Source organism: Aotus nancymaae, unplaced genomic scaffold (assembly GCF_030222135.1).
Source record: "Aotus nancymaae isolate 86718 unplaced genomic scaffold, 86718_ANA_hifiasm-v0.15.2.pri h1tg000072l, whole genome shotgun sequence".
Classification (NCBI taxonomy): domain Eukaryota; kingdom Metazoa; phylum Chordata; class Mammalia; order Primates; family Aotidae; genus Aotus; species Aotus nancymaae.
Genome location: NW_026988487.1, coordinates 16,384,054 through 16,397,563, shown reverse-complemented (window position 1 = coordinate 16,397,563; position 13,510 = coordinate 16,384,054). Strand labels below are relative to the sequence as shown.

The 13,510-nt window shown below is 49.4% G+C and overlaps 1 protein-coding gene across 1 annotated transcript in view; it reads right to left on the bottom strand.

Moving 5' to 3' along the window:
• Positions 1-13,510, bottom strand: part of RAB11FIP4 (RAB11 family interacting protein 4) — a 133,590-nt gene that overhangs the window by 92,929 nt on the left and 27,151 nt on the right. Inside the window, exon 2 of the mRNA XM_021669766.2 lies at positions 1,599-1,686. Within this exon, the coding sequence (XP_021525441.2) occupies positions 1,599-1,686 (88 nt within the window). The remainder of the gene's footprint in view (positions 1-1,598; positions 1,687-13,510) is intronic.

The following is a 13,510-nucleotide window of genomic DNA, read 5'->3' as shown; positions in this document are numbered from 1 at the left end:
AAATGCCCCAAGGTTGTTCTGAACACAGGAGGGGGACCTGGCAAAGCGCCCCGCACAGGCACATGGAGGGTGCAGCCTGCAGTATCCACCAAATCCTTCCCTGGCGCCTTCTGTGTTCTGCGCCCCCTGCACCGTGCATTCGTTGCCCTTCACCCCTCACTCTGCTGAAGTAATCCCTGCATCCTTCCGCCCTCCCTGGACTCACAGGCACCCCACAGAAAAGGGCTCACCTTGATCTGAGCCACAGACAGGAAGCCACGGCTTCCTTCACAGATAACCAGACACGCTGGGACTCCAGAAGTGACTGCATTCTCTACACAGCTAGTGGGGAGGCCTTAGCAAGCCTACCCATCTGGTGACCTGTGCCACTGTCTCAGATTTTTTTCTTTTTTGAGATAGGGTCTTACTCTGTCACCCAGGCTAGAGTGCAATGGCGTGAACTCAGCTTACTGCAGCCTCGACTTCCTGGGCTCAGGTGATCCTCCTGCCTCAGCCTCCCAAGTAGCTGGGACCACAGATACACACCAGCATGCCCAGATAATTTTTTGTATTTTTTGTAGAGATGGGGTTTTGTCATGTTGGCCAGGCTGGTCTTGAACTCCTGGACTCAAGCGATCCGCTTGCCTCAGCCTCCCAAATTGCTGGGATTACAGGTGTGAGCCCCCATGCTTAGCCTTCACTGTCTCAGATAAACAGCTTAGTGGTAAGTGAGTGGCCGTATTCTGATTCCTGCAAGTTTCTCACACAGGCCTTTGAATTTGGGACAAGACAGAGGGATTTATATTGTCCCCCTTAAAGCTGGAAGGGGGAGCAGGGAAGAAAGGCGGGAATTAGGAAGAATTAAGAAGAGAGGGCGGAGCACAGAGGCTGATGCCTGTAATCCCAGCACTTTGGGAGGCTGAGGCAGGAGGGTCACTTGATCTCAGGAGTTCAAGACTAGCCTGGGCAATGTGACAAAATTCCATCTCTACTTAAAATACAAAAAATAGCCAGGCATGGTGGTGTACCTCCTGTAGTCCCAGCTACTCAGGAGGCTGAGGCAGGAGGATTGCTTGAGCCCAGGAGGTAGAGGCTGCAGGGAGCCATGATAGTGCCACTGCACTCCAGTAGCCTTGGCCACAGAGCCAGATCCTGTCTCAAAGGAAAAAAAAAAAGGAAGGCAGGAGCAGAGAGGACACAAAAGCAGCTCAGAGGGAGGCAGCGGTCAGGTGACAAGCGCTCTGTCTAGGTTTGCCCGGGACTGCCCTGGTCTTAAAACTGGAGTCCCTCCCACAACCCAGGACACTCCTTGGGTTTGGTCATCCCAGAGCGGGAGAGAGAGGAAGAGGCCAGAAAAGCAGGGAGGGAGGCTTTCTCCAGAGGTGGGCACACAAGGGGAAGGGCAGAAGTGACCTCCACTGGTGACACCACAGCCCCCACGGCTGGGGCAACTGCATCCTTCCCCTCTGTCCCCCGGGGAGCCAGGGCAGAGCCTACTTCTGGCCCATCCTGGGCTCTGGGACCCCTTCGGGGAGGAATCCAGGCTGGGACCCCAGTCCCAGCAGCTTTCCCAGCTGGGCAGGACCTGAGAGCACCTGGGAGAGCCCAGAAGACCTCACCTTTCATGGCGAACACCCCCCGGCAAAAGTCCTTGAAGTTGATTCTCCCCAGGTCGTTGGGATCCAAATATTTCACAAGTTTTTCTACCTGTGGGAAGGAAGCAGGGACAGGTGTGAGGCGCCCAAGGATTCCCCAAAGACTCAGGGAGCTGGGACGGGGAGGCTGGGAGTAGGGGAGGGACACCAGTGTCCCCGCCCAGTCCTCTCCCCCTCACCCTGGGGTCAGCGTCAGCTGTGGGGCCACGTTATTCTCCCCACGGTGACAGACAACTGGGGTGAGAAAAAGCAGAGCCAACACCAGCTCCTCCCCGAGCACGGCTTCAAGGGCCGAGCCGGCTTCCCACAGAGGCTGCACACCGAAAGCCAAGGCTCTGCCCATGTTTTAAAATTGGTTTCTTCCACACGAAACGAACACAAACTCATTGCAAAAGACCTGGAAACGCCACCGTTTCTCATGTTCTATTTCTTGTTCTAGGCACTGGCTAGATGGGGAAAACTCACTAAGCTGGATGCTTGTGGCTGGTGTACTTTTCTGTTCGATTTGTACCTTGCATGTCAATAAACAGTGTTAACTGAATAAGGAAGTAGGTTTCCGCCCGGAGGAGTCAGCCATCCCCGAGGTTGGGGAGTTTCTCTCCCACCTAACAGTAAGTACAACAGAAACAGTTTTCCATGCTGCTTGGTGTGTACCACCCTCATTGTTAGTGGTTGTAACATATTCTGCCTGGTGGATTCATCATGATTTACTTAACCATCCCTAATAGTTGGGCATTTTGTTATTTCCAGCTTTTTGCTTTTACCACTCATCTTCGGGGGTTCCGGCAGCTGTGCGGACGACCCATCAACCCCGGCCTCTCAGATCCTTAATTTTCTTGTTGCCTCATATCCCACCTCAGGGGTCAAGTCCCTTGTTCAACCCAGTCATCACCCCTCCAATACCACCCACCTGAATGTCCCACTCCCTGACCCCATCTTCCCGTCCTGCCACTGCAGGGTTGCTCAACATCACTGGGTCTGCTCCCTGTCACTCACGTCCAGTCCACGCCCCCCACTGCATCCCACAGCTCCCTCATTTTCCACACCACCTCAGGGACCCCACTGGTCATAGCCGTCATCCTCTCTCTCCGGGACCTCATGCAAGTCTAACTCAAGTTACCCACTCCTCTGCTGAAAACCTTCCAGTATCATTCCACCACACTTAGGATGAAAATCCCAACTCCACAACGTGGCCCACGAGGCCCCGTGTGATCTGACCCCTTCCACTCCCTCTTCTCCCACGCTCTTCATCACTCACCGTACTCTAGCCACACTGGCCTTCGGCCAGCTCCTCAGGCAAACCACCACACTCTTCTCTGCCACAGGGCCTTTGCACATGCTATTCTCTATCTTGAATAGCTGTCCTCCCCATTCATCATCTGGCAATGTCTATCCATCCTTCAGTTATCCCTTTGTACCTCTATTAAATGTCCCTCCCCTAGACAGGCCTGTCCTGACCACCCCATCCAATCAGGGCCCACCCCGCTGCTACCCTGCCTTGCAGCATCCTATACTTTCCCTTCAAACTATTTGTTATAACTTGCTATCGTTAGCTAAAAAGAGATTGACATGGAGGTCAAAGGAAATAGTGTTTATTTGGGGAAGAAAAAATTGCAATCCAGGTACACTGGATCAGGACAGCCCCGAAGAGCATCCCAGGAGGCAAGTGCAGGAGAAATGCTTTTTTTCTTTTAAATTTGAGATGGAGTCTCGCTCTGTTGCCCAGACTGGAGGGCAGTGGCACGATCTCGGCTTACTGCAACCTCCACTAGCTGCGATTACAGGTGGGCACCACCACGCCTGGCTACCTTTCGTATTTTTAGTAGAGAGGAGGTTTCACTATGTTGGCCAGGCTGATCTCCAACTCCTGACCTCAGGTGATACACCCACCTCGGCCTTCCAAAGTGCTTGGATTACAGGTGCGAGCTACTGTGCCCGGCCAGGAGAGGATTTTTTTTTACGTGGGATTTCCACAAAAAGTTGTTTTCGGAGGCAGCTCATTGGCTGGGCAGAAATCCTAAATTGCAAAGCCTTTCTGACTGGTTGGCTAATTAGGGTACTCCCAGCTGAGAAGTGTTGCAGCTGGCAGATCGTGACTTCAGTTGTGTATCCAAGTCTATTGGGATAGTGTGTGTTTTGAACTGCAGCAGGTGTGAGTGCAGTCTTCCCGCCATCTCTCCATCTCACTGCAGAAAGCCTTAGCCTTAGTTACTCCATTTTCTTTCATATAGTTGTATGCTTGTGTGATAATTTGATTAATTTCTATCTTCTCTCTACAAAGTAAACTCCGTAAGGGCAAGAGCCTGTCTGTTCTGATCACCACTACATACCTGGTTCCTTGCACCATGACTGGTACATGGTAGAGGCGTCATAATATTTGCTGACTAAATGAATATAAATGGTTGTATAAAACATCTCCTTTTTTTTTTTGAGATGGAGTCTCACTCTATCACCAGGCTGGAGTGCAATAGTGCGATTTCAGCTCACTTCAACCTCCACCTCCCAGGTTCAAGCGATTCTCCTGCCTCAGCCTCCCAAATAGCTGCTACTACAGGCACACACCACCACGCCCAGCTAAATTTTGTAGTTTTAGTAGAGATGGAGTCTCACGATGTTGGCCAGGATGGTCTCGATCTCTCGACCTCGTGATCTCCCTGCCTCAGCCTCCCAAAGTGCTGGGATTATAGGAGTGAATCACTATGCCCAGCCCCTATCTATCTTCTTAAGGCTCTTGATAACAGTTGCCAAATTGTCCTCTGTAAAGGTGTCTCAATTTAGTCTTCGATCAGAGCGATAGACTTCAAACTTGCCAGCTCTGGTTATTTTTTCCTTGTTTTTTGTAATGACCAATTTTGTTAGAAGGATCTTTTCTAATTAATTGGAGCCATTTTTTCCCCCTGAAATTTCCAACACATGCATTTCAGCTTCTTGACATTTATTCCAGAAGCCTTCTTGTTTTCTTTTATTAAAAGACTTTTTTTTTTTTTCCGGGCGCTTGGCCCAGGACTTTGGGAGGCCAAGGCGGGTGGATCACTGGAGGTCAGGAGTTTGAGACTGGCCTGGCCAACATGGTGAAACTCCCATCTCTACTAAAAATACAAAAATTAGCTGAGTGCGGTGGTGAGCGCCTGTAATCCCAGCTACTTGGTAGGCTGAGGCACGAAAATCGCTTGAACCCAGGAAGTGGAGGTTGTAGTAAGCCAAGATGGCACCACTGCACTCCAGCCTGGGCAACAGAGTGAGACTGAGGGAGAGCAAGATTTATTATTCTAAAAAGATAATTTGGCTGGGTGCGGTGGCTCACATCTGTGATCCCAGCACTTTAGGAGGTCAAGGTGGGCAGATCACCTGAGGTCAGAAGTTTGAGACCAGCCTGGGCAACATGTAGAAACCCCATCTCTACTAAAAATACAAAAAACTAGTGGGGCATGGTGGCGCACGCCTGTAATCCCAGTTACTCGGGAGGCTGAGGCAGGAGAATTGCTTGTACCCAGGAGGCAGAGGTTGCAGTGAGCTGAGATCGCATCACTGCACTCCAACATGGGCAACAGAGCAACAGTCTGTCTCAAAAAATAATAATAATTGACTGGATGTGGTGGCTCACACCTGTAATCCCAGCACTTGGGGAGGCCGAGGTGGGCGGATCACCTGGGGTCAGGAGTTCAAGACCAGCCTGGTCAACGTGATGAAATTCCGTCTCTACTAAAAATACAAAAATTAGCCAGCTGTGGTGGCGTGCACCTGTAGTCCCAGCTACTTGGGAGGCTGAGGCAGGAGAATTGCTTGAACTTGGGAGGCAGAGGTTGCAGTGAGCCGAGATCGCACCACTGCACTCCAGCCTGGGTGACAAGAGTAAAACTACATCTCCAGTAACAATAATATATGTATATTTTAGAGCCAGGTGCCCACACTGTTGCCCAGGCTGGAGTGCAGTGCATGATCACAGATCACTGCAGCCTCAAATGCCTGGACTCAAGGGATCCGCCCACCTCAGCCTCCCGGTACCTGGGACTACAGGTGCACCACCACGCTTGGCTCAGAAGCCCCCTTCTAAATCTGAAACTGCTTCTACGACTTAGTGGCAGCCATCCCACAGCACCCATGCATTCATTCATGTATTCACATATTCATTCGTGCATTCATTCACTTGATTCAACAAGTGATGACTGAGCACCTCTTACATGCCGGACACTCTGTCAGGGGTTGATGGTGGTAGCTGCTGGTTCCGCTGGCTAGCCACACATACACAATAGCGCATACACTTGTGTACATGCTCACACTCCTCATCAGGCACCTTGCCACTCCCCCTAATCATCGCCATCAGTATCTATAGCACAGCCAGGCCAGGATGAGCTCTTTCCGGAATCCGCTCAGGCTGGGCTGCAGATGATGGATCTGAGGACACCCGGGACCTGCAGAGCACAGCGTGCAGGAAACAGCCCCTGTCAACTGTTGTGAGTGTTCACGCTGTTATGGGCAGACTTGCCAGCACACCACACCAAAGCCAAACCACGTTGGGGATTCATCTATTCATGCGAACCATGTTTTTCTTGCATGCCCACAGCGTGGCAGCTGCAGCAGGGGTCTGAAGCCCTGGTCACTGCTGCTAGCCTGGCACCATGGGGCTGTGCCCAGTGGGCTTTGGACAAAGAGGGCCCCCACCCTAACCACCTTCTCCCTGCCTGGAACCTGGTAGCTCTGTGTTTGCTTCTTGATTCTAGCTGACCCTGCTTTTCCACTGTGGTGTCATCTAGGGTGAGGGAAGGGCAGAGGGGCCGTGCAACATCCTCTCTGTGAGGCCCCCTGAACCTGGTACCTAGTGGGCTCTCAAGAAAGACCTGCAAAATTTCAATGAAGGAGGAAAATGGCTCTTTGCCAGCCTCCTCAGCATTGCAGCTGCCCCTCCCCCAAGCCATGCCAGCCTCTGACACTACCAGGCAATGACGTGGCTTCTGAGAATAGCGATGCCCAGGTGCCACCTGCAGGGCTGCAGGGGAGCCCACCCACCATCCCGCTGGCATTCCACCTCCTCTCCTCTTGCCTTTGCATTGCTGGCATTATAGGGGATCTGTAAATGTGGGCATGGGCCAGGGCACCCTCTACCCCCCAGCCTCCCATACCCACGCCTACAGTCCTCTCCAAGTTCAGGGATCTGCCTTCATTATTTCTGAAGCAAGTCAAGGGTGGAGTCTGCCACAGAGTGCCGACGGACTGATGAGAACCCCGACCTCAGGTCCACCTAAGAGGCAGCAGCGCATGGATTTGGATTCTGTAATCCCTGCGTCCACCACTCCCTGAGGCTGGGAGACCCTGGTGGGGCGAGCTGTCCATTCCTCTGCCAGCGAAAGCCTCCCTAGGATGGAGGTAAGGGTGGGGTTGTTTGATGACAGGCAGAGAGATGGGGTACTGGGGGGGCAGATGGAGTACTGAGGGCCACAGCTTGGTCCCCGGAGCACCCCGACCCATGGTCCAGGCTTCAACCGGGGCCATGCCACAGGCTGTGACTTCTCAACAGCTGTTCCCACAGGGCTCTTCAAAGAGCGGCAGCCCCAGAGTAGTGGCCACAAAAGTGCCAGGGCAGCTGGGTGTGGTGGCTCACACCTGTAATTCCAGCACTTCAGGAGGCCAAGGCAGGTGGGTCACCTGAGGTCACGAGTTGGAGACCAGTCTGGCCAACAGGGCGAAACCCCATCTCTACTAAAAATACAAAAATTAGCCAGACGTGATGGTGGGAGCTTGTAATCCCAGCTGCTCAGGGAGGCTAAGACAGGAGAATTGTTTGAACCAAAGAGGTGGAGGTTGCGGTGAGCCGAGATCTTGCCACTGCACTCCAGCCTGGGCAACAGAGCAAGATTCCATCTCAAAAAAAAAAAAGGACCAGGCACACTGATGTTCTGCCCTTTAGAAAAACAGGTGTGAAATTATTAGATAATACTAATAATGCTGGTTATTACCAATACGTACCATTGCCACAGGCTCAATGAGTTTTGAAATAAATAACAGCATCATTTATGTGGAGAAGTAATGCGAATTCTTGGAGTCCATGGAGGGTGCACAGAGTCATTTAATCCTCACAGCAACCTTAACAGTAGCTATTATTATAGTCCCCCATTTTAAGTTCAGGCTTAAATATCTAACTGTCTTAAGCTCTCTGAGCCTGACTCAGAGAGCTTAAGACATTTAGATAAAGTCACTGCAGTGGTAACTCTTTTTTTTTTTTTTTTTTTAAGACAGAGTCTCACTCTGCTGCCAGGCTGGAGTGCAGTGGTGTGATCTTGGCTCACTGCAACCTCCGCCTCCTGGGTTCAAGCAGTTCTCTGCCTCAGCCTCCGAAGTAGCTGGGATTACAGGCACGCACCACCAGGCCTGGCTAATTTTTTGGGTTTTTTAATATTTTTAGTAGAGACGGGTTTCACTATATTGGCCAGGCTGGTCTTGAACTCCTGATCACATGATCCACCCGCCTTGGCCTCCCAAAGTGCTGGGATTACAGGCATAGGCCACTGTGCCCCGCCTTCCCCCGCCCCCTTTTTTTTAACATTTAAAATGTTTGCCCAGCTGGAGTGGTAACTCTTGAACCTAGCCGGGTCTTACTGACCCCCAACAGTCAGTCACTGCTCCCTGCTGCCTTCCTGGGCCAGCGGCTCTCACCAGGCTGTCTGCACTGAAGTGCTGTTTTCATCCCCTGGCGCCCTGGTATAAAGAAGCTTTACCCACATGGTGGGGACCCCTGGCCTTTGATCACAAAGAATCTCCAGCTTCCTGGACATCGGGTGACCTTTGCCACAGACGGTTCTTCTGCCAGACACATTGCACTGACCCAGCCTGTCATTTCATGGTTGGTGAAGCCAGGTCCTAGGGAGGGGAGGGGGCTTGCTCAAGGTCACACAGGGAGTATAGCAAATAGCCACCCCATGTGGGCTTCGTGGGGAGCCTGGACCCCAGGCAGGGAGGTGGGGGCTGCCCCCCACCTCGGGGCACACACCATGCGTGGCTGGGCAGCCCTTGGGTTCCGGCTCTGGCTCCCGGGCCTCGAGAGACGGGCTCACCAGGGCTGGCAGGCGCTGCAGGAGCAGCTGTGGTCGCTGAAGCACACACAGCTGGGCCCCAGCTTGCTGCCAGGGAAACTAGTTGTTCACTGGCAGTAAAACATTGATCTTTCCTTTTTGGGGCCACTCAATTACCAGGCTTCCCCTTCTATTTCTGTTGCCTTTCTCTTTGGGCTGATTCTTTTCCCCGACTCAGTCCCCTGGGTCACATCTCTTCTAGCTCAGACCAGACGATGTTAAAAAGCTTCGCGGCTGCTGCTGTCTGATTGATTACCAGCCAAATACTCCCTGAGCCCGGACCCAGCCACCCGCGCCTCCCTAATTTCAAGGTCTGAAGGCCAGATGGACTCAAGCAAGCCATTTGCCTTCTGAAATCTCAGCTGCCTCATCTGACGAAGTGAGATAAGCCAGCTTATCTTGCCGCTGTGAAGCTGTCTACATGGCAAGGTGTCTAATAAACATTAGCCATTACCCACAGGAATCAAAGCCAATGCTTAGCGAGCCTTCCTTTGTGCCGGGCACTGTCAGGGGCACTCTATGCATATGAATTTGTATAATCCTCGCAACCACCTGGGAAGTAGACACTATTATTATTCCCATTTTACAGGTGAGGAAACTGAGACATAGAAAGGCGAAGTCATTCAGAGTTAAGATCTCACAGTTCATAGGAGACGACTGAACACAAGAGGCCTGGTTCCAGAGTTCATGCTCTTAGCCAGTAATTATTATTTCTGCTAAAATAATTGCAATTATGGCCGGGTGTGGTGGCTTATACCTATAATCCCAGCACTTTGGGAGGCTGAGGCAGGTGGATCATGAGGTCAAGAGATCAAGACCATTCTGGCCAACATGGCGAAACCCCACTTCTACTAAGAATACAAAAAATAGCAAGACTCTATCTCAAAAAAAAAAAAATTGCAATCACTATTATTATGCTGACAGGTTTAGGGGCGTGCTCTGACCAGAGAAAGAATAAATTTGTATTCTGCTCTCTTTTCATCTAGAAAAACTGGCATTGGTACTGACAAGCCTTGTTTAAGAACTTAAGTATCAAAAGAAAAATTAGGCCAGGCACAGTGGCTCACACCTGTAATCCCAGCACTTTGGGAGGCCGAGGTGGGCAGATCACTTGAGGTCAGGAGTTCAAGACCAGCCTGGCCAACATGGTGAAACCCCATCTCTACTAAAAATACAAAAATTAGGCCAGGTGTGGTGGTATGAGCCTGTAATCCCAGCTACTCAGGAGGCTGAGGTGGAACAATTGCTTGAACCTGGGAGGCAGAGGTTGCAGAGAGCTGACATAGTGCCACTGCACTCCAGGCTAGGTAACAGAGTGACACTCAATCTCAAAAAAAAAAAAAAAAAAAGGCCAGGCACAGTGGTTCTTGCCTGTAATCCCAGCACTTTGGGAGGCTGAACCAGGTGGATCATAAGATCAGGAGTTCAAGACCAGCCTGAACATGCTCGTCTCGGCCAGGCACAGTGGCTCGTCTCGGCCAGGCACAGTGGCTCACGCCTGTAATCCTAGCACTTTGGGAGGCTGAGGTGGGTGGATCACCTGAGGTCATGAGTTCAAGACCAGCCTGGTCATCATGGTGAAACCCCATCTTTAAAAAAAAAAAAAAAGAAACCTCGTCTCTACTAAAAACACAAAAATTAGCCAGATGTGGTGTTGGGTGCCTGTAATCCCAGCTACTTGGGAGGCTGAGTCAGAGAACTGCTTGAATCCGGGAGACAGAGATTGCAGTGGGCCAAGATTGTGCCACTGTATTCCAGCCTGGGCGACAGAGCAAGACTCCATCTCAAAAAAAACAAAATAGCCAGGGGTGGTGGTGCATGCCTGTAGTCTCAGCTACTGGGGAGGCTAAGGCAGAAGAATTACTTGAACCCAGGAGACAGGAGGTTGCAGTGAGCCAAGAAAAAAAAAGGAAAAATAAATTTTGACACACTGTGCCACTAAAGCAGAGGTGGCCAGCTAGCATCTCAGATGTGGCTTGCAGACAGACTTAAAATTAGATGCCAATATTTAAAACCCAGCAAGCCTCCTGGTTTTGGTTAAGATGGAGTAAGCACACTATAGTCTAGCTTTTCCACTGATTGTAACTAAAAACCCTGACAGAAGACATAAAACAACTACACAAGGACTCTGAAAAGTGAAGAGCGGAAGGTGAACTAGGGAGGAAAACAAAAACAAGTGAGACGAATGTGGTGGTGAACTTTTCTTTGCATATTTTCTGACCTACACTCAGGAAGCCCAAATCCTAGAACCGTGCAGCAGGGGCACAGGAAAAAGCTACAGAAGAAACTCTGTTTCTTGGCCAGGTGTAGTGGCTCACGCCTGTAATCCCAGCACTTTTGGGAGGCGAGGTGGGCAGATCATCTGAGGTCAGGAGTTTGAGACCAGCCTCGCTAACATGGTAAAACCCAGTTTCCACTAAAAATACAAAAAGTTAGCTGGGCGTGGTGGGGCGCACCTGTAATCCTAGCTACTCGGGAGGCTGAGGAAAGAGAATTGCTTGAACCTGGGAGGCAGAGGTTGCAGGGCTGATATTGTGCCATTGCCCAGCTTGGGCAACAAGGGCGAGCAAAACTCCATCTCAAAAAAAAAAGGAAACTCTTTCTGATGAGAGGCCGGGAAAGGGGGCTCTCTTGGGAAAAATCAAATTGGAGAAATCCCCTGGGTCCTTTTTCTCCCCTAGTCCCTTCCCTAGTCCCTTCCCTACAAGGTAAACCCTGTCCCAAAGGTTAGGTGGTGGCAGCAGCTGTAGCAGTCACACAGGGCGACCTAAAACTCCAAGAAGGAAAAATCTTTTGCCTGGAAGAAAAATGAGAAAAAGGGGCCCCTGGGAGCTGAATAGGGTGGCATCACAGAAAGAAGGGAGCTTGAGAATGTGATCCCATAAAGTTGTATTTGAGGTCCTAGCCTACTCCTGAGCTGCACATACATGGAACTGACCCAAATAACCTACCAAAGACTGAGAACTGAACTACAAGTGTAGACTGAACAGACTGGCCCCTGGAGTATGTATACTTGGGGTGGATCTGAATAGCACTGCAAAGGCTTTGAAAACTGAACTGACATTGAAACTATAACTCATAGAGGGCAGACCGGGATCTGAGGTGTCAGCCTAACTGGGTTGACTCCCTGATTTAAAAAGCAAACAAACAGACTGGGCACAGTGGCTCATGCTCATAACCTTAATGCTTTAGGAAGCTGAGGTAAGAGGACTGCTTGAGGCCAGGAAGTTGAGGCTGCAGTGAGCCATGATCGTGTCAATGCAATTCAGCCTAGATGACAGAGCAAGACCTTGTCTCAAAAACAAACAAATGAGTAAACAAACGAAGAAAAAAACCTGACATTCTTCAGAGGATTTTAACAGGACCCAGAGTCTTGCAATATTCCAAATGTCCAAGACATAATCCAAAATTATTTGACATACAAAGAAACAAGAAAAGCTGACAACAATGTACAAGACAAAACACAATCAAACAGATACCAATGCTAAGATGACCCAGATGTTGCCATCATTAGACAAAGACTTCAAAGCAGTTATTATAACCATGCTCCATGGTTCAGTAAAGGTGAACAATCCTGAAATAAATGGAAATTTAGAAATTCTCACAGAAAAACAGAAGTTAGAAAAAAGGAACTAAATGGAAATTTTAGAACTAAAAAATACAACATATGAAATAAAAAATTCATTGGATTGGATAAATAGCAGAATGGAGATGACAGAAAAAACAGTGATAGAACAACAGAAATTACCTAATCCAAACAGGGAAAATTACCAAGGATTCAGACAAACATTACATAAAAGGGTCAACTCACCAGCAAGATACATAACAATCTTAGATGCACATGTTTCTAACACCAGAGCTTCAAACTACATGAAGCCAAACTAATAAAACTGAAAGGAAAAATAAACAAATTGACAATTATAATTGGAGACTTCACACTCCTCTAGACAACAGAACTAGTTAGATAGAAAATCTAATTTTTAACAATAGAGCTAGTTTGATGAAAAATCAACAAGGGATCTAAAAGGCCCAAATATCACCACTAACCAGCTTAATCTAATTGATGTTTATAGAACACTCCACCCAATAATAGCAGAATACACATTCTCTTCATGTACACATGGAATGGTCACCAAGGTAGATCATGTAGATCATATCCTGTGCTATTAAACAAACTATAATACTTCTTTTTTTTTTTTTTTGAGACAGGATCTTGCTCTGTCACCTCGGCTGGAGTGCAGTGGCATGATCATAGCTCACTGCAGCCTCCACCTCCCAAACTCAAACAATCCTCCCACGTCAGCTTCCTGAGTAGCTGGGACTACAGGCATATGCCACCATGCCCAGCTAATTCTCTTATTTTTTTTTTTTTGTAGAGATGGGGGACTCACTATGTTGCCCAGACTGGTCTCGAACTCCTGGCCTCAAGAGATCCTCCTACCCTAGCCTACCAAAGTGCTGGGATTATAGGGATGAGCCACCAAGTCTGGTAACATATTTTTAAAAACTGAAATTATAAATGTATGTTCTGTGACTATAATATAATTAAACTAAAAATCAATAACAGGGCTCAGTGGCTCAGATTTGTAGTCCCAGCACTTTGAAAGGCCAAGGTGGGTGGATCACTTGAGGTCAGGAATTCAAGACCAGCCTGGGCAACATGGCAAAATGCCATCTCTACTTTTTTGTATTATTATACAAAACTTAGCTGGGCATGGTGTAATCCCTGTCCCTATAATCCCAGCTACTTGGGAGGCTCAAGCATGAGAATCACTTGAACCTGGGAAGTGAAAGTTGCAGTGAGCTGAG